General features: G+C 49.5%; 4 protein-coding genes across 5 annotated transcripts; 2 read left to right on the plus strand and 2 right to left on the minus strand.

The window, feature by feature from the left end:
- On the plus strand, positions 1-833 carry FOXG_08109 (uncharacterized protein; the record flags this gene model as incomplete). The annotated part of the gene is made up of 1 exon (XM_018386857.1): positions 1-833. A coding segment is annotated over one exon (315 nt), but the record flags the coding sequence as incomplete, so codon positions are not given.
- A 4,147-nt stretch (positions 834-4,980) lies between these two features.
- FOXG_08110 (uncharacterized protein) lies at positions 4,981-9,930 on the minus strand (the record flags this gene model as incomplete). The annotated part of the gene is made up of 4 exons (XM_018386858.1): positions 9,676-9,930; positions 7,518-9,624; positions 7,260-7,409; positions 4,981-7,183 (listed from the first exon to the last, which is right to left on the minus strand). Exons 2-4 carry the CDS (start codon positions 7,529-7,531, stop codon positions 4,981-4,983), a joined length of 2,367 nt encoding a protein of 788 aa, XP_018244057.1. The 5' UTR covers positions 7,532-9,624; positions 9,676-9,930.
- Positions 9,931-10,768: 838 nt separating this feature from the next.
- On the plus strand, positions 10,769-15,678 carry FOXG_19572 (uncharacterized protein). The gene is made up of 2 exons (XM_018399808.1): positions 10,769-11,856; positions 11,912-15,678. The coding sequence occupies exon 2, from the start codon at positions 12,432-12,434 to the stop codon at positions 12,759-12,761; it is 330 nt and encodes a 109-aa protein (XP_018244058.1). The 5' UTR covers positions 10,769-11,856; positions 11,912-12,431; the 3' UTR covers positions 12,762-15,678.
- Positions 15,679-16,390: 712 nt separating this feature from the next.
- Positions 16,391-19,530, minus strand: FOXG_08112 (translation initiation factor eIF-2B subunit epsilon). Of its 2 annotated transcripts, XM_018386859.1 has the most exons (3): positions 18,762-19,530; positions 18,641-18,697; positions 16,391-18,584 (listed from the first exon to the last, which is right to left on the minus strand). In XM_018386859.1, the coding sequence occupies exons 1-3, from the start codon at positions 18,846-18,848 to the stop codon at positions 16,566-16,568; spliced, it is 2,163 nt and encodes a 720-aa protein (XP_018244059.1). In that variant the 5' UTR covers positions 18,849-19,530; the 3' UTR covers positions 16,391-16,565. The 2 variants fall into 2 exon arrangements, with proteins under 2 accessions (XP_018244059.1, XP_018244060.1); XM_018386860.1 differs by having other exon boundaries at positions 18,641-19,530.

Genomic DNA, 19,530 nt, shown 5'->3' on the forward strand with positions numbered 1-19,530 from the left:
AAAAAGTCTCCTCTGTGCTCTGTGCATCTTCAGCTTCGCGGGAAACCGGGAGCCAGCAAGAACCGCGAGGGCGTCATAGCCGTCGCCGACGATGCAATCGAGCTGTGCGTTTCTGCTCAGGCGAGAGAGGGCGAGGCCTACAAGGCTGTAGTTCAGGTCCTCAGTGGTATATTGGGCGTGCCAAAGTCTAGTCTTCAGCTGACACACTGCATCAAGTCACGCGACAAGACGATTGTGCTGGGTGGGATCAAAGGTGATGGAGAAGATTATGCAAGAAGCATACGGGAGATACTTGACAAGGCAGCGGAGGAATGATCAAACACGAGTGATATGATATATAGGTATACACTATTGGTTTGTTTCTCTGAAGATCTGAGTTTCTCATTGGTTGGTGAGTTTCTCTTCAAGACAAAGACTATATTACTGGGTCATTATTGCCCAGAAACATTTGGGACTGGCTGACCAAATTCCACTGGTTTCCTCTCGTCCTATCGGTTGTGTATTGGATGAGGGTGGCTGACGTTAGAGTATGGCTTATATTCTATCTTACACTTCATTCATGGTCACGAAGGAAACTTTCGGTTTCACTCTGGTGGGGGAAAAGAGTCTTCTTTGATGGTCCGCTAGACGTATGTGCCCTCCGGGGAGGGGACATGGTGTTTACTATCAAGGTGGATAACTCGAAGAACAATAGATGATCAAGTGACTGTCAAAACTCTTCATAGCTCCTCTCCATGTTAAGTATTGACGTGGCTACGGATAAATGCACTAGCTTCGCCAGCCATTTCTTCCCTTCAGAATCCATAGTTAGGAGCATCTCGATGATATCGCATGAGGGGTGTGGTGTGGGAATCAATACCTACTGCATCGCTATATCTGTCTGAACCCTAAACGCATGAATGCTCGGCAGTGGTATTTGAGCGTTTACCGTCTTTTTCCTATCCACAATAATGTTTCATAGAGAGAATGCAGGGCTGCATATCAAGCCCTGGGGCTGAGAAGGACAAGGCCCACGGACTACTGAACGCGTATGTGTCTCTTTTTTTTTTTAAATTGCCATGCGCTGTGCATCGGCTTTTCTCATCATCATCGGCATGTTGAGTTTCGATCGATCGAAGGGATTGCCACCCTGTCGTTCCGGCCGCGGATACAAGAGAGCCCAGCTAGAGACAGAAAAAGGTCGATGCCCGATATTTGACAGTCCCTTTGATTTGGTCCAAGCGGCTAGGCCGTATCCGCTATGTGAGGAGTATTGACAATGTGGTGATCAAGTTGAGGTTGAACAGAGACAGGAGGTATAACGTCCCAACAAGAGATGGGACGAAAAGTTCTGAGCATACCGGAGGCCTCTGGCATTCACACTATTGCAAAGCAATAGCACCAAGTTGTACTTGATGTTCAATCGCTTATCGGAATCTCCAGACAGACTATCAGAGCATGCAACGTGAGGCCCAAAGGATCGGCAATCCCTCACTCACTCAGGTCTAGTTTGCAGATCGATACTTCTCGACCCCTTTTGACCAATTTAGACACCTAATATTCACACACCGGCCGACCGGTAACCGACAAGACCCCGCACCCCATCCTGCAGAAAGCTACAGAGCAACCGATGCTTGTTGCCCAGCCCTTGGGGACACAGCCCATTGCCTCACAGTTTTCTGCGTCATATCGATCACTCAGAACAGAGGAGCCACAGTAGCGAGGGGTTCTCCTCTCCAGCCCCAGCGAAGTCACACTCCTTATCTTGGTACTGAGAGTGACTCTGCTGTGGCTGAATGCCCTCAACTTGCCAGAACAGGAAGCATGTCTAGCTGATTGACAAATACCATTGGACGCTTGTTGCACAACCCACGGGCGGGATCTTCTCAGTCCCTGCGATGTAAATCACAACCCTGATTCTGAATAGGTAGTTTTCAGGGAACATATCGACACTTGTCAAGTGAAATGTCTCCAGTCATCTTTCCTCTTTCTCACCGACCTTTTCTCACACTCCTCGCAAAAGAACCGCCCGTCAAACGGTCGCCCACGGTTATGGTCTTTCTTGGCCGCTAGAGTCGCTTAGCATTGCACCACGGGATCCCTTCGGGCCCAGGGTTGTTGTGAGTTTGTTAGCCACAAGTCCGGCGTTTTGATCAATGACACCCAATGATGGCTCATGTTGAAGAGTGACTTGTGGCTCAAGGCTCGTCGATCCCTCATGACAGCGCACGCCCCTCAAAGACTAGGTAGGTAAGTACTCAAGTACCTCCCACAGACTCCAATTACCCATCATATGGATGCCGAGCCAGTCAACGTTGGAAAAAACCATGTGAGGTTTCACTGCTGTCGAAACACATGTATCGCCACCTATGAGGCGGATATGATGTGAACTGTGGCTTATCATTGCTCCCCTTCTGTGGCGAGTAGAGTAATTAGTATGTCCCTAGGTCCCATTGAAGCACACCACAATTGTCAGGACCTGATTATTATGGTCTCATCCGGGCCGTTGAGTGACCCTTGCTCAGCTCAGTGAGCCAAATTGAGGGGGAGGTGGCTTGGGAGGGAGTAGGTGAAGTGTTAGAGTGTGTCGCGTACCCGCCCATCACTTTCAATTGACAATGGCGATCCAATTCCCCTGAGGCGCGAGCTTAACCTCGATTGTGGCTAGTAATGACCAGTTGCACGATCATGACATGGGATTAGGTCCCAATGTCCGGGTACCGCCATGCACCGGATCCAATGTTTGCATGATAACACAATTTCCCATGTCAACGGATACCGGGAGTATGTTGCCGACCGAGGTGCTCTATTTGTGCAGCAAAGCGCCGTACTGCACTTCAACTGCAGACACGATGCACATAGCTGGGTCATGCCATGCCATCGCCGATGAATCGAGACTCACCCGCCAAGCGAACATGCCAACATAGGCGACGCAACAAAAGACCAAAAGACTCTTGAGCCAAAAGGGTTTGTCCCGATGGGGAATGAAATATACCATGGGAGTCTGGAACGTGCGCGCGTCCTTGTACTCGGTGAGTTCCTCTATCATTCTCACGCCGTGAGCTGGGATACTTCACTGCAACCGCCTCTAATTCCCCTCAAACTAGACAGCGCATCGCAGATTAGAACAAACAGGTGCGACAAATCATATTCGAAGACGCGCCAGGCACCTTATGCCCATGAAACATCGCTAACACGCCAATGTCCAAGACCATCATTCCTAGTCAAGTTGAGCGGAAGCTTGAATCACTTACAAGCCACAACGTTAAATTGATCCTAAACTGTGAAGCTCGACGTAACCCCAGAGAGGAGACACAGTATGATTAGGTTTGTATAGTCTGGGGGAACACGCAAACCCCCTCGCCACAGGTGGCTAAGCTCGGCACTTTGTTCCTTTCGACTCCATCTTGGCAAGGTACTCAGTTGACCAATTACTATCAACTGAAATAGTAATCTGTTCGGAAGACGGCTCGAGGTCCCCTTGGCGAACTTGATGACCCTGTGGCAGTGTGGCTCATGTCGGTGTAACCCAATTGCGTTGCTATTTCCGAAATCTGGGCTTCGCTTTCTCATAGACCATCTCTTTGAGTTTGCTGACCTATCCTTTCTAATTATTCATGCCGCTTGGCGCTTGTAGTCACCGGATAGAAAGTCCGGCTTGGCCAGGATATGGCTGTTTGGCTCTTGAATTCCTTACCCTTGACGCTCATTCGAAACGCATTATCGATGTACTAGCCACGAAGCGATAGCCTGGGATCGAGTCGTAATGATTTGTCCACGACACGCATGTAAACAATGCTATCGGTCCTGGACTTTGTGTCGCCGAGGGCCAGGATGGTGCCATCTCACCCACTAACACAGGTCTGGTGGTATCGAATAGCGGCCGTTGAGTGTCAGATTGGTCCGCCACCAATATTTGGCCTAAAGGACTCCACAAACGGCTGAAGCTGAGGCCCGGGCATCACGAATTGCAGTACTACATACCGTATGCCTTTAGACCTCGCTTTGTGGTGAGCACTGCTGCCGTTAGATGAACCATCAAGATCTGGGACATGCTTGAAATATTGAACAAGTGTGGGTATTGTATATGGCATTATATGTACGTCGTATTTCCCACGAACAAAGATAAGTATTCCATCTTACTCACTCGCCCCGTCTCCTGCTTGCATTACTTCGTAAGTCCTATTTTCGTGTACGCCGGACTCATCCGCCCATTGTATAAGAATGTGATGCATATACGCTTCTGTGTTTTGCTTGAATGCATTCAAGATAAGAGGTAGTATCGCAGTAGAAATATGATGATGTCGCTTTCATGTCGGAGGTTGGACAGACTGACGAGGCCGTCCGTATAGCGTGTTGCACAAACGACTATATGTTGCTTGGCGGAATGTGGATTTATGCAGCAAAGATCCACACGTTTACAATGTTTTCGCATGATGCGGTAACAGGCGCCAAGAGTGTGCGCTCATCTTCGTATCGGGAAATCCGGCCATTTCCAAACGAGTGCATCTCGGCTTGCCAGGGTACTGTCTGTTGACGGAGAGGATGGAGAGCGGTCCAAAATTCTCACTAGTACTTCTCCTCGGTGCGAGAATAGCCGCCCATCCCATCCGTCTGCCAAATCTTCAAGGCATGCGTCAAACAAAAAGGGCTCCGAAATGGTTGCCACTGCCGACACAAGTGTGGCAGCAAAGAATGAAGAGGAAAGATGAAAATAGAATAGTAAGAATAAAAAGAAAAACCGGTGGTATCATTTTTCAACAAGACTAACAATCGTCAACGCCCCGGAGCCAACAACCCCAATCCGTATATGTATGTGATCGTGTGTCCAACCTGGCGACAGGCCGAGAGACCCCAGCAAAACAGTACAATCCCAAGTCTAGACCCATATGTTGCTTATCGCCGCAAACTCATCGCCGTACGTAACTCAAGGTAGCAATGGCGGGAGTTGAAAAAAAAAAAAAAAAAAAAGACACAAAGGAAAAAGGAGGGATAGTGCGATTAGAAAGTAAGACGGAGAACGAAACCACTTGTTGCTTTGTCGTTGGATTCTGTAATGTCTTCGGTGGCGTCGACAGCCATTTCCCATTCCCGCTTGACTGCCGGTCCAGTAACTTCTTGTATCTCAAGCGTCATGTCTTGACCTTCCTTGAGCTCTTGTACCACATCGTCGTCCATCTCCACCTCAAGGCCGTTCTGGATGGAATGGATTGTGCGGAGGATTCGGGAAGGGTCGATGCCCCACTTGGCCGCGATTCGGTTGTTGAGTTCCTGAAGACTACGTTGCATCAGGTAGATAGCGCGGTGGTAGTCTGAGCTTCCGGGCTCGTTCGGGTTCATTCGTTGAATATAGAAGCATGCCACAGGCTTTGGACTTCGCTCCTGGGGTGGGCGATAGGACGGGTCAACACCTAGAGCCTCGATCCATCCACTAAGACTGCCATCATCGTCACCCTTCGTAATTCTTGTGGGTTGTTCAGACCCTTTCCGTGATATGTCACCTCCCGCCACTGAGTCGAAGTTCTTCCATTGACCACCAGCGCCAATACCAGACGCCTGTGATGCCAGGGATAGAGAACTGGGCGAGGGAGAAATCATAGAGCCCGTGACAGAGCTTCGTCCGCTCCTGGCCTGCCAGTTAGGACCTTCGCCAGGCTTGGTCAGAGGCGAGATATCTCCTGGAAGAGACACAGGGTGCATGTCTGGGTCGTCAGGCTCATCGCCCCGGAGGAATAATACACTGACAGGCCGTGTACTGGTGAACATGTCCTGCAGCGTTTGGAGCTTGAAATGTAAGTCTTCTTCCATGGTAGCTCTTCCACCGCCAGCAGAACTGGCTGAGGACATAGACCATGTTCGCTTATGCTTCTGAACTTTGCCGGGTCTTTGCGGCTCTCCGATCTTTGCAGCTCCACTTGAACGTTTGCGCTTGCCGAAGTCCTTGAGACCACTCTCAGCTTGTGCGATTTGCTGCTTAAGCTTGTCGATAGACTTTTTCACATGTGCCACGTCGTTAGAAAGCTTCCTCTCTGCTCCATGGTCACGGAAGAGCTTGACCTTGCAGTAACAAATCTCAGGGTTGGCGTCGGCCGCTGGCTGTGAAGGATCGCACGGCACAGTGTGAGTCTTGGCGCAGAGTCTTACAGGAATACCCTTGACACCTTTCGAGTGGCTGAAATCGGTAGAGAGGAAGTTGAAGCGAACTGCGATGTTAACCTCGGGGGGGCCGTTGATCCCTGGTGTCCAGGTGACACAGAAGCCATCAAACGAAGATGATTCAAGCTCCACACGGGTTCGCTTATCGTCACCTTCAGCTGGCTGGCCTGCCTCTACGTATTCAACTGCTTGAAGCTTTCCGCCTCTCTGGTGTGCCTCGTTAGTGCCTCTGCCTTCTTTCCAGAGACCCCAGCATACACCTGGCCGCTGTCGTTGCTGTTCATCCTCAAAAGACACCCGCACGAAGGTGCGATATTTGGTTCCGGGGGCAACGGGCATGGTAGCATTTGTATCGGCAACAGAAAGTGAGTAAGCCTGTCCCTTATTAAGATAAGTGACAGGGATTTCGTCCGCATGCTTGATCATGGCTGTAGGAGCGTTGAGGGTTGAGTGAAACCGAAATTTTTCTGCTGAGGCCGGAAGAGGATGGGATATAGGACCACTTGAAAATTGTCTTGTTGGCATGTTCATCATGGGTGTAGTCTTGTGAAGAGTGGCACCAATGGATGACATGCGCTCTTCAGAAGGGTCCGAATCCATGGGCGATCCATCTTGATCCATGGTCTCATATCCTGTGTCTTGATGAACAAATGTAGATGGCGCAAAGGTTGGCTGGGGTGGGGGCGCTTGAATGAACGGGTTGAAATGGTGGAATTGATGTGGTTGCAGTGTCTGAAACCCGGACATATCCATCACTGGCTGAGCTGGGCCAGGATGCAGCGAGTCCCCCGATGTTGGCATAGACAGCGGTGTGTTAAGTCCCATTCCCAACCCGAGAGTCGGAGTATGCAGGTCGCCGGCCTGTGGGTGAAATAGTGTATTAGTGCCTCCAGGTGTAGGTGTGTAGTAGCCAGGTGGTGCATTAGCAAAGTTGGCGAATGACATGGAATTCGGATCTAAGAGAGAGGGAGTAAATCTCCAAGGGTCGTTAGTCGCCCTAGGGGTTGGATCTTGATCACGGAATGCATCATGAGTGAGGTTCTGGTTCCTGTGAAGCATGTCAGTAACACTGCGCACGTACGCCAGGTGCCAGCACCATGGTACATAGTCACAATAGCACATACCGATCAGGTAGAGGCACAGCAGGCACGTTTTCGGCGCCAGTAGTTTGTGACAGGCCTGGAGCAGTAGCAGCAGTACTGGCAGCAGCGAGGTCAGGGAACTGCTGTCGGAAATTGGCCAGCAGTTCATCGCCTGGCTTCTGTGAGCTCGTCCTAGGAAAGTATTGTGTTAGTCAGTAGAAAGATTAAGGCCTTCAGCCTATATTTTGAGGGCATAACAGCGCGGGTGTCCAAACTAATCGTATGTCGTATGGTGCGTACCTTTGTCGAAACATGTCGAGACGAGCGTGCTAGGCCGTCTCAAGACAGCAACAATGTCGAATGGTTGTCAGCGCAGCGCGGAGAACAGTGTCTTCGAGTTTAGACGATCGGCGATGTCGCTAGTTTGCGAACAAAAGTCGTAGGCGCAAATTTCGAAAATAGGTTATTGGGTAAGGCAGTTGCTGCCGCTGTTCATTGATTTTGAGGTGTAGCGTTCAATGTATTGTTGCGACAACGGGTTGTGGGATGGTGGTGCTGGCCGAAGCGAAGCGAAGCGGAAAGCGTTAATCGCGGTAAGCCGTTAGACGCGTTATAACGGCGAGACAGGGTAAAGCGACGAGCCAGCTGTACTGAGCGAGTGTTGACAGAGGTCGACAGTTTCTCGCGTGGGTAGAGGATAAAGTAGAAATAGAAGAAAGGTGCGTGAAGCCGTGGGATATTGTAGCAGGTGGTGTAAATAGTAATTAGGAAGGGTCAGGTAAAGTAAGCTAGAGAAGGTAAGGGTATATTGGAGGAGTGGTGGGGACCTGTCGTCAGTCCCGCCAGAGCAGGAGGAGGGTGAAAACTGAAAAGACTCAATGGACGGAGAACGAGGATCTGACTTCTAAGTTCCTAAGTACCTCGTACCCACGTCCCAAGCTCTGGGCTGGGGCGCCGAGGCGGTGTCGTGGATCGAGTGGATGAGGTGAATGTGGATATGGATCGGGAGGAGGCGTGTCTATAGTAAAGGGAGGGTACTTGTGCCACACGGTTTTGTGCCTGTGCCAGACGCCAGGGAGTGGTGCGATGTTGGAGTCAGGATGCGACGCAACGCGGTGATCTCAAGTGATGCCGAGATATTATTGTATTTGTTTTGTTCAGAGCTGAACCCACGAAGCCTATTTCAGCTGTTGCAACACTGCGGCGTCAACTGCTGTCGTCAGAATGCGACTGCACCGTAGATCAGGACATGAACTTTCTAAGGGAGACTTGAGAGGAGAACACCTTTGCCGATGGAGACGGGACTGTTCGACTGTCGGGTTCTAGCGAGCGGTTATGTGTTTTGCAGGTGTCGAGGCAAGTGTCCTTCACGCCGAGCCAAGCAGTTGCAGAGTGGATGTGATTTTTCGGGGCGACAATAGCTTGTCCGCAGTGCCGGGATACCGCCAAACAAAGATAGGTAGTAATTGCAATACCGTTAGTGTTTGCTGGCTAAGGTGTCTCTCTTGTCCCCTTGTCTTGTACATGCTGCTGTTCGTGTGTGGCTGGAGCTTGCGATACCTTACATTAAAATGTGCGCTTTGCTGTAGTAGCCAGCCTACCAGCGTCGATTTTGTGAACTCTGGGAGTCAGAAGGACATGCATCCATACCAACATATCCACCCGTCGATTTTCGGGAGCCTGTGGGGTCAAAGCCATGGGGGCAAACCAGTGACCAGCAAGGGGGACCCTGATCCCAGAAGTCTTCTCATCCGCCAGGTCAAGGGTCGGCGGGCAGCTAGAGACTAGCAGCTAAAACCCTTGTGCTGCATAGACCATGGGTGGAGAAGAGAAGAGTTAGAGGGGAGACAGAAGGAGGAAGAAGAGGCTCGTCTCGTCGTTCGTTCGCTGTCTGGTATCGGCCGTGTTGTTGAAAATTGTTAGTGAGGAACAGGTACTTTCTCCTTCGGGCGGTTATGGCAACAGCCTATGTCTTTTCTTTCTTCCCATCCTTCCTCCCTGTGCTTGATCGGAAGAGGGCATGTGGCTTGTGAGGCTTGTGACAGGACAGACAGAGTATGGTAAGGTAAAGTAAAGTAAAGAACAGCAAGGGAGGCTTCGGGCAGTGACGCCATTGCAGTGTTGTGGACATTTAGCTTCCGCACCCTTTTACTGGATGGGAAAGATGAGACTTGCGTTAGGTTTTCTCTAGACTGTAGATTGAGTCAACAGAAGTGCACGTCTACCTGTGAATGCATCTGCATCTATTACTACAGTGTATGTGCCAGCGAGAGTGGCTTTATCAGAGGTTAGATGAAGAGGGGTGAGGCTTGACCACTAGGCCCCCAGAATTATCCCATTTCCATCCCGTTATTTTCCCCGGGTGGTTTAGGTTGAGTTCTGATATGTGTTGCTGCGCAGTAATGCACTGTAGCAGTTAGTTAGCTTCGAAGCTGTAGGCGGGGACCCGGTCTCTCACTGTCTGTTTCTAAAAGGCAGTGGTCCTGGCGCCTCGGATACAACAGCGGTAACCCTTACGCAGGAACGCCAGAGCCGTGGGATGTGGATGTTCCAAACCCACACTCGAACACTAGCTGGATCGAATCTTTACTCTGTCATCGGTTTGCATCTTAAGAGCACCTAGTCTGCCATCGGCTGCCCACGCCAAAATCACCCCTCATCGAAAGTTCTATCGCGAGGTGCTTGCTCTTTTATCGGAGACCGGGGCTTTGGGGTTAACCCATTGTTTGAGACTTTTTTTTTCTCTTGTCTTTGCCTTCTCCTCTTCAAGCGCCATCCTCGACTGGTACCTGAGCTTGTGGTTATTCGAGTCGGTAAATTAAAGTCATGGAGCCAATGACATCTGATGGAAACAAAAACTCTACCTCTGTTCTACGCATACCGAACGCTAGTCATCCACATGGTGTGCTTTGATGGGGAAAATCAAAACAACGTGACTGAACTGTATGTTTACCTACCTGTCTACCTACGGATGGAGTCTGCCCATGCCATGCCATGCCATGCCTCATCTCCCGTTTCCCGCCGCAATGTGTATGCGCTGTGCTCCATTGTGCCCCCTGCTGCGTATATCCATCATATGAGTCCTATTGGTCGGAGGATGGCTCATTTGGAAAGTCCTGCAACCGCATCCGTACAATGTGTGTGAAGACTACATGTAGGGCAGGGCCTGGTGTTTCTTCCAATACTGTCCCCGGTCTGGCGGCATGACGGATGGGTTCCCATCCGTTCCTTTCTTCATCTGCATCACTCACATCCATGGCCCGAAATGACCTCTGCCTCTAGGCCTTCCCTTTTGGGGCCCTACCACCTGACCAGGTCCGTCATCCATCAGAGCATCCCATGGTCAACCTGTGTGAGATGTTGTGCTGTAGTTTTCTATGTGAAAAACACTACAGCAGCACACAGATGATTTCTGTCATTTCCAGAACGTCTATCAATATGATAGCTCCTAGGCTAGAAGGGACCTGCTCTGTTCTTCCCGCGTGGCTGTGCTGAACCCTTCGGATTCTCAATTTTTATCCTGGTCTTGGTACTACCTTACCTATGGTTCATCTCTTGTCCAGGCGCGCTTGTGTGCATCTAGCAGAGGTTCCGGAGTAGTCCCTCGATCATTTAATTGGTCTTAGCGACGCCTGGGTTTAGAGCTTATCCATCCTCTATGTTCGAATGAAGAAAGTCACCTAGTCGTCACAATCGAACCATTGCCCTCATACCGCTTGGCCTGATTCGGTTTGGTCCAGACGTTGGGAATGCCATTTGCAAAAGCCATGCGCTGCAATTGTAGCGGCCGCCGAAGTCCCTCCCTAGTCTAACTCTTTGGTGGCCGTTACCGTTCATTCGATTAAAGAAAGATCTTCACCACTCACTCCAGATTGAGAATAGACACGTGGGTGATTTGCATGTGTGTTCTTCGGGTCTTGGGTCCCCGCACATCCAATCCGTTATTCGGGGTTGACGACAGACAGCTTCACAGCCACAGTTAGAGGCGATTTCATGACGACGCCACAGGGCTCGATCCCCAATCCTCGGCACATTATTGCCCAATTGCATGTTCTGGGCCGATTCCAGCTGTGCCGATCAATATTTTGACTACCTTATCTTGTTGATCATTGCCTGAGATTTCAGCTGCTCAGGCATGGGCGTGACTGGCAGATGTGGCTCCAAGCGTCGTTGTGGCGTAATGAGCGTGGCTTGACGCGTGGCTGTCGCCCCCTTCCGTTTGTACCTTCCTCAGAGGGGAGTTCATTAATGAATTAGGAAACCATTTTCTTTGGATCGTCGACTTTTCATCATGGCATCTCGGCACTTTTTACTTTTAACCCGTTTTCGTGGCTTTTGTGTGCTAGAAATGGTGACCAAACTTTTTGGTTTGCCTTCATATTTGATTCCTCACGATATCTTGTCCCGGCTGCAAAACTAGCTGGCAACTCTAGCTTACACGCACCAACCGTTCGAACAGCCAACCCTTGGCAGGCATAGGCAAGCAATCTTGGAGAACCACGATATCCCAAGATCAAAATCCAACCTGACTATGGCTCATGCCACTATCGAACTGCAGATCTCTTCTGTGTTGCCAAGCATAAATAGCATGGCAACATGTTTGATCGATTTGGAAAGCTGTGGTCAATTTAAACTTGAAGTATGTACGGAGTGTCCAAGTTTCTAACTCTTGGTTTCTAACACTTCCGAAACAGTCTCCCCTCAAGTCCTCCTGCTAGACACCTTCAGCACAGTCAAGCTGATGGTTCAGTCATCCAATTGACTGGTAAAGCATACAGCTCTCCCTTTGGTTCTGATTGTTTGGAGCTTCCTTATTCCAGGCTGAGAGCGTTTGATCTGGTCTCAATGAATTATTGTTGAGCGTTCATTAAACGCCGTGGGTGCTTTACCTTTACCAGGGCTACCCTGTCAAGTCCCATCTGGTGCCATCTCGGAACACATCCTAATCCCAGTCAAGTCCATCCAACGATTGCATGTTCCGACTTGGGTGTGCAACCAAACAGAGATGCAGGACCGTGCCACTACTGGGCTTGAGAACGGAAATATGCATCGAGCCAGCTCTGCATCCAACTCTCCAGTCTACCCGTTTTTGCAGTCATCAATAATAACGGTGCAGCCCTTCTTCGTCTGGGCTTAATCTCGGCAAATGATTTACGGATCGCGCCCGGCAAGATCTTGCCCGGATCACAACGTTCACTAGCAGAGTCGAAGTAAATGGTATCGAGCTTTGATTGCTATGCACTTGTTGGTTACGTCAATGTCATCGCCAACGACAATCTGAGCTGCAACCACTGCTCTATGTCCTCACCGTTTACATTTCAAATTTTCAGCGATATCATCAAGATATATCAAGTCGTTAGGGCTTCTACAGTTTCCTCAGTCCGAATCATCTGGAGATTGATGCTCCTCCAAGCCCTGACAAGGCCATCGTTGCCCTTTGGCCATGAACGTGTGACTGGTAGCTCACAACGGTCATCTACCATGCGGCGGGTATCTTGGTGTGAACGCCACACAGTTTTCGGGCGAGTTGCGTACACCATGTAACGCTTCCCCTCACACCCTTCCTCACAGGGCAATCTCTCTAGGGGTTGTTGATTGACGAACAATCTCTTCGAATTCCAGGTTCAACTACATTTCGAGGATAGTCTACTGTATTGTTTGTCATGGCTTACAATGCCTTGTCGTGCTCGGCTATCCCTTTTTTGGGATGTTATGTGTTAGTTCACCACACGCTCAAGCAGGTCAACACAAAAGACTTTCATATCAATCAATTCAGATGTCAACCCCACAAATGACAGCTGGCTCGTGATATCTTGCAGGCCCTTCAAGTGGGCAGTGTACGAGAGATGCATTTGATTCAATACCGGTACCGCGCACGAAGTTGCCTCAAAGTGCCGTACTGTTAATGCCGAAGCTGAAGAAGAAGCTGGAACTTGATCCCGGTTTCCGTGTTAGGGCATTCAGGACCTTGGAGTGAGACGCCTGATTGACTTCCGGAACATTAGCGTTCATCAGAGCGGAGATGTCGCCAAACTTGTCCCATTTTGCCCTACAGGGGACCAGGATTTTGTTCGTCACAACAGATGGGCCCAGCCACAATGCAACAGCCATGACCATGATGTCATTGTTGCTATCCAAGATCCTTCCACGTCAGTCTACCCACGAGGCTGAAACTGTTATCGAAGCCTCTAAGGAGCAAGACATGGAGTAATGGCAAGGGACTTGGGGAAATACTACAAACATGGGCGCATTCATCACAAAACAGGTTAGAGTTGTCGACGTGGCACCCTCTTTCGCCAGTCAGACTGGGACGCTAGGTATCATCTTCGAGTCCACTGATGCCCCCGCATGATGAATGAGGGAAGCATCACGAACAGCAAGCTTTTTAGAGGCGTTGACGTCATCGGAAAGTATTGCTGACCTCTCCACTAAACGATTCAATTTTATTAAGATTGAGTTACTGGAGCACCACTCGGTCGAAACATTCGAACGAGCTTCAAACTCCTCCCTCATGGTTGCCCCGTTGTTCCCCGGTTGAACATAGTTACCAACCAATTGGTGGAAGTTTATTAACACCTGTGAGAAATCAGTTGGAAAACAGTAATGCCTATCATATATGGTCAGGGTCCTGATTATCAGAACTGCATATAGCCGCGAATACTAGACCCATACCTGCGGCATGATTATTATCTTGAGCCTTGTCACACGAATGTGCGAAGGGTAATAACGATTTCTGTTGGTTTACTAGGGTGAGCTTTCACCGGTAACGCCCAATTTGGGAACGAGCCCTACCTTAATCCACCTGTTATGCAGCACCCTGTTTCCGTATACTGGGGTCGAATGCGACCCTGTGGCCAGCCTCCAGTATCGGCGAACCCTTACTTTGAATAACCGCAACTTTATTCGCTTTGCTCTGTGGGATTGGAGCCAGATCTTGACTGATCATGGCCGATTCAGTTTTCGGGGGTGGGTGCATTTCAGGAGGCCGAACTGTTCAAGATACTTTCCTGCCTGAGGCTTCTTGAACATTGGTTTCACGCATCAAACGCTGGCTTCTTGGAGTGCAGTTCGGGGAATGTCGATTCGAATACTTTCACATTACCAAACAAGCTGGCGCTCTTCGTCGTGGTGCTCCCTCAACTACGATCTTGAGCATTGATGGTCTCGATGACTCCGTAAACTGAGCATGCCTATCATCGAGCGGCTGGTGCCGTACACTGCAGTCAAGCCACCACACCCCTCTCCCTTGCTGAGGGCCACTGTACTGGGTACTTTCTAGCATGTCCAATCTCATCACCGGCAGTTCGAGTTTATCGTCAACATCGCCATCTTTCCGCACTCGGCTATTAGCTCGTGTTGCAAGCGAGTGTTATCTTTAGGACCTCAACTTCAACTTGTGAGAAAACTTCGATTTTTTTTTTTTCCAAGGATGATGAATCAGGGTCCTCTTCCAGAAGCCTTCCGTACTACAGGGCTTAAAGGTTTGACTGGAACTGCCATACCTAACGGGGATACGGTCAGGTTGATCACTACATCATCGCACGTCCTACCCATGCGCATCTGCCCTCCTTGAAGGGTTTTTTGGGGATTCCTGCCCCCCTTCTCCACGCTTCCTGTACCTGAATTGGTCTCTTCCGTCGTAACTGTAAAGTCTGATGGTGAAGGGGGCTGATCGTTGCTTGGACAGTATGTCCACTCCGACAATGTCAATGGCGCGTTGCTGGTGAGAGACAGGCCAAGATGCCCAAAATAAGAAACGCATTTACTCCCTATTTTTGGAAATCCTATTTTCATCCCAGCAGCGACGATCTCGGTGGGATATGCACATGGATATTTGAACTCCAAGGGTTGTGGGGGACGGTGGTGGTGGTGAGTTTGGTGATAGTTGCATGTAAATGTCGACAATGTTGACGCGTCCTTCATCGACTCATGATCACCGCGATTTTGCTATCATGGGGAATGATTTGCGCTGAATAACTGAATCGTATCGTGTCATTTACTAGGATATGACTCGCGTGGTTTTGCTATCATTTCCCTCAACATTACAGCTACAAGTCGTCTCATGGCTACCCTAGTTATCCACATTATTTAGGACACAATGGATTTCATTCCAGGCCAAGGCCAGAATGTTCCTCATCTTCTGAACTGCCTTTCTAGAGAATAGTGGCTTTGGAGGCAAGAGTCAGTAAAGCACAACAGGGGTAGGTATGTGTGGCCCCTCGATCGAGTGTCCATTGACCGAAATATTCATCTGTCAGTTATGTCAGGAGGTTATGAAGACTTAACGTTGGACACCCTGTGGTTTGTTATACTTTGAATGTATTTTGTTTGATACTGTGAACGAGTATCCTGGCTGATAATTAATACGCTCGTCCAAACTATGATATGCACTAAGCATTATAAGGTCTACATTTTCTCTCCATCACTGACCGAAATGAATGAACAGGTAACGTCGGGTAAGTACCCTAAGAATATAATATAAGTACCTGCAGGATCTTCTCCATACCCGGGTAGATATCCCGGGCAAACAAAACATAACATAACATAACCTCTGATCAATCGATTGTGACATCTGGCATATTTAGACTAAGCGATATAGGGTAGGCAAACATCCACCTCCACGGATACAGGTATTGAGTAGGCAGAAGTCATGCGTATCAAATATGCCACAACTGTAGCGCTACGTTTGTGCAGGGCTTGTCGAGCCGGAGAATACTCCATGTTGAGGTCAGTTCCATTTAGCTTGCGGTTGAACAAAGACTAAGCCGGTGGACTATCTTATAAATCAGTTATAATACGGCAATTAAGTCAAGGTTGGGGGGTTATTTCATGATACTTCTATGGGAAGGTATCATAACGCTCAATATAATGGTTACTGCTTTTAAACAAGGTATCCCATATCACTGGAAACTTTGATGAACTGTATAGGGTTGCTCAAGAAGTGTGCCCAGACAGCCCATGTAATTTCTGATCTTACGTGCACATGATTAAATATTAGCATAGCCTCGAATTCCTGAAGCAGATGGAACGCTAGACACATGGCGCAGAAATCAAGTTGACGATACTCCTTTTGAGGGTGATAGACAGAGCCAGCAGACGGGATAATGAGACCCTCGTCTTAAGTACAGGTCGACAGTAGGATAGGGGCGTTCATACCAGTGTCTGGATGAAGGCGATGTGCAACATGATACATCCGGTTCTTACGATGACCGGCGTCAGATCCAGACTGACTGAGGCCATATAAACGAGTAGCAATGCGTCTTGCGTTATACTATATTTATGAGAAGCCATGTCCCTTTGATTATTTTGTACTCCGTGATCTTTACAGATAGAATGATGCATAACCATCTATTCCTCATCGCTGTCATCCTCCTCCTCGGCGTTCTCCAACCACTCCACCAACACGCGGCACTTTTCTTTCAGCAATGCCATAGCCTCACCCTCAACGGCACGCTCATTCTCCCACCAACTCAGAATACCCTCCTCCTCAAGGATATCGAGCGCATACAGGTGCTGTAGCATTGCGGCGAGGAGAATGCCAACACGGGACTGCTCAGGTCCTTGGGAACGCGTGAGAGCCTTCTGGAGCGCGATAATGAACTCGACTTGCTCGGCCTCATTATCATCATCGCCGCCAATTCCGACCTCATTGATGAATTTTGTTGCACCTTTACGAGCCTTTAGCGCTTGTTCAGCAGCCTTGTTGGGTTCGAGACTGCCGTGCTCAGGGGTCATGAGCTCGACTGCGCGACGGGCAAATGCGGTGGCCACAGCTCGGCGCATCATAGCGTCCGAGGCATCGTTGGAGAGACGCAAGCCCATGAACTCAAGCTTGGCCGAATCGAAATCACCGGACTCGGCACGAAGAGCGTCGACCAGACCGTGTACGGCCTCGCTATGGAATGAGAGTTTGTCGCCAGCATCATCGGAGGCGAAGGACGTGCGGCGGGAGGGATCGGTGGTGTCGACATGCAAGGAATTCTCATCCGGGATATCTTCAGAGATTTCGGAAGATAGTGTCGATACCGATGAGGTAGAGATATTGAACTGGGAAAGGTTGTACATGAGACTCTTCTGAAGCTGGCAGGGGTCTCTCTCGTCAACCTCATCATCCTCAGGGTCCTTGAATGTTGCGGCATTGGTACCAGAGCCAAGCAGCTCGGTATCCGGCGTCAAGGGATTGCCCTCAGAATCGACGCATGAAATGACAGTATCTTTAGGTAGTCTAATGCTCTTTCCAATGTTGACACCAAAGGAAATGAGGCCGCCTTCTGCTATAGATGAGTTCTCTTCAATGGTGGCCGAATCTGCCACGATAGATCGGTATATTCTTGCGTCATCTCCGACCGTGGTGTGGTCCCAGATGTAACAGTCCTTCAAGATGACGTTGTTACCAATTTTGCAGTCTCGCCCAATTATGCTGTTGGAGATTTTACTTCCTGGGCCAATGTAGCTGTTGCGTCCGATGATCGAGTTCTGGACTTCGGAGGTAGTAGCGTAGAATGCACCGTGCTCGACCACAACCGCAGGTCTGTGACGCTGGTAAGCCTGCTTAGGAACAATATTGCACTCTGGAATAAAAGGATAAGTCCATCGGCCTAGAACGTCGCGGCTGATGGCGTCGTACTGCTGTAGATTGCTTGCTCGGGCTGCGTAACCATCCTCGCAAATCTCGGTATAGATCATCTTGCCGTTCAGCTCCCAGTCCTTGAGCACGCCGTGAAGGAAGTTTCTCCTGGGAAGCTCGTAATCGAAACTTTCTGACCAAAGCGCAAGTACCTCGGGTGTACAAATGTCGATCTGAGCATCGATGAGGTCGGATCGAATCTCGAATTCAGTTGATAGCTCATCCACAACAGCTGGATCTAATGACATGTATCGATCGCTTGCCAAGGGGTTCATCTCATCGTAGTGAAGACATCGCTGAGTCTTTGTGTCGACCACAAAAATGGGTGTGATTCCATTTGTCTTTGTTCGGTGATCATCCTCTCCACCACTGCGCAACACCATTGTCATGATGTTGGCTGCGCTGTCTTGCCTCCGTTTTCGGTGCGCCGCCAGAGCACCATCAAGCATGATGTTGGACACGAGGTCGCCATGCACGAGGATAAAATCTCCGTCGACAAGAGATCGCTTGTCCATATCGCGTAGGACATCGCCGGCTGATCGTGCATCGGAGACTCGGACAAATTGTAGAACGGAAAAGGGAGATGTGCGCGCGGCTGGTGACCACCGAGATCGGCTGATGTAGTCTTCGACTTGGTCGGTATGAGCACCACAGTAGATGTAGACTTCGTTGACACCGTTCATGGCTAGAAATTCAAGGGTATACTCGATGAGGGGGGTGTTTGCGAGAGGGAGAAGACACTGCGAATAAGCCCATTAGTACGAGCACATGCTTGAGGCGAAATAAGAGGGCATACTCTTGGCTTCTCGATGGTAAAGGGCTTGAATCTGTCTTGAAAGGAGTCGGCGAGGACCTGAAGAATACGCTGTGAGCTTGCGCTGGTCTTGAAGAAAAAGATACCCCGCCATGTCACCTACAACCGCCTGGAGAACATCCTCGCTTTTGCTCTCGGCTCCTGATTTTGAGGACTTTTTGCCCTTTCCACTATTGCCCTTGTGCGACATGTTTACTTGTCGGGGTCAGAGCGTTGCGTCCGAAAGATATTTGGGTGAATATTGTGAAGTTAAGTTGAAGCGCACACGAACCGTGGGGTTGGGTCAAATTTCCAGTGACTCAATCAACGGAACCTCCCCACCTCACCTCGGTGTAGGGGCTCTCACCTTGGTGAATTGGTTAAGCTGCTCTGCTGAGGTAATCATTCAAACCCTCCACTGTCAAAGCACTCTATCGCCCGTTGATCTTCAACGACCTGCCGTGGAAATAATATTACCCGACGCCGAACGATGAGTCCCGATAGACTTCGGTGGACATTCCAGAGTTCACTTTATTATACCAGGCATAACAGTTCAGCTCGCTATATCCGGACCCTTGACTGTAACACGCGGACCAGTCAAATCCTGAAAACACCCAACACTCACATATTTGTTACCTACAAAAGGTACCTCAGTACGTAGTCGTGATTCCGCTTTGTTTGTTTCTCGGCAAGCGTAGACGAGCACCTAAGTTTCGCTTAACAAGGAGCTATTGGTTTTGGGGGAAGGGGGTTGACTCTTAACAAACAGCTGACACTCGAAAACTGGTTCGATAATGGCGTCTCTCAATGAAGCCCGTTCGCGCACGAGCCTGGTGGCATATGAACGACAGGCACATGCTCAGGAACAAGTAGTACTCATCGAATGGGAAGAC

This window comes from Fusarium oxysporum, chromosome 4 (genome assembly GCF_000149955.1).
Source record: "Fusarium oxysporum f. sp. lycopersici 4287 chromosome 4, whole genome shotgun sequence".
NCBI classification, from domain to species: Eukaryota; Fungi; Ascomycota; class Sordariomycetes; order Hypocreales; family Nectriaceae; genus Fusarium; species Fusarium oxysporum.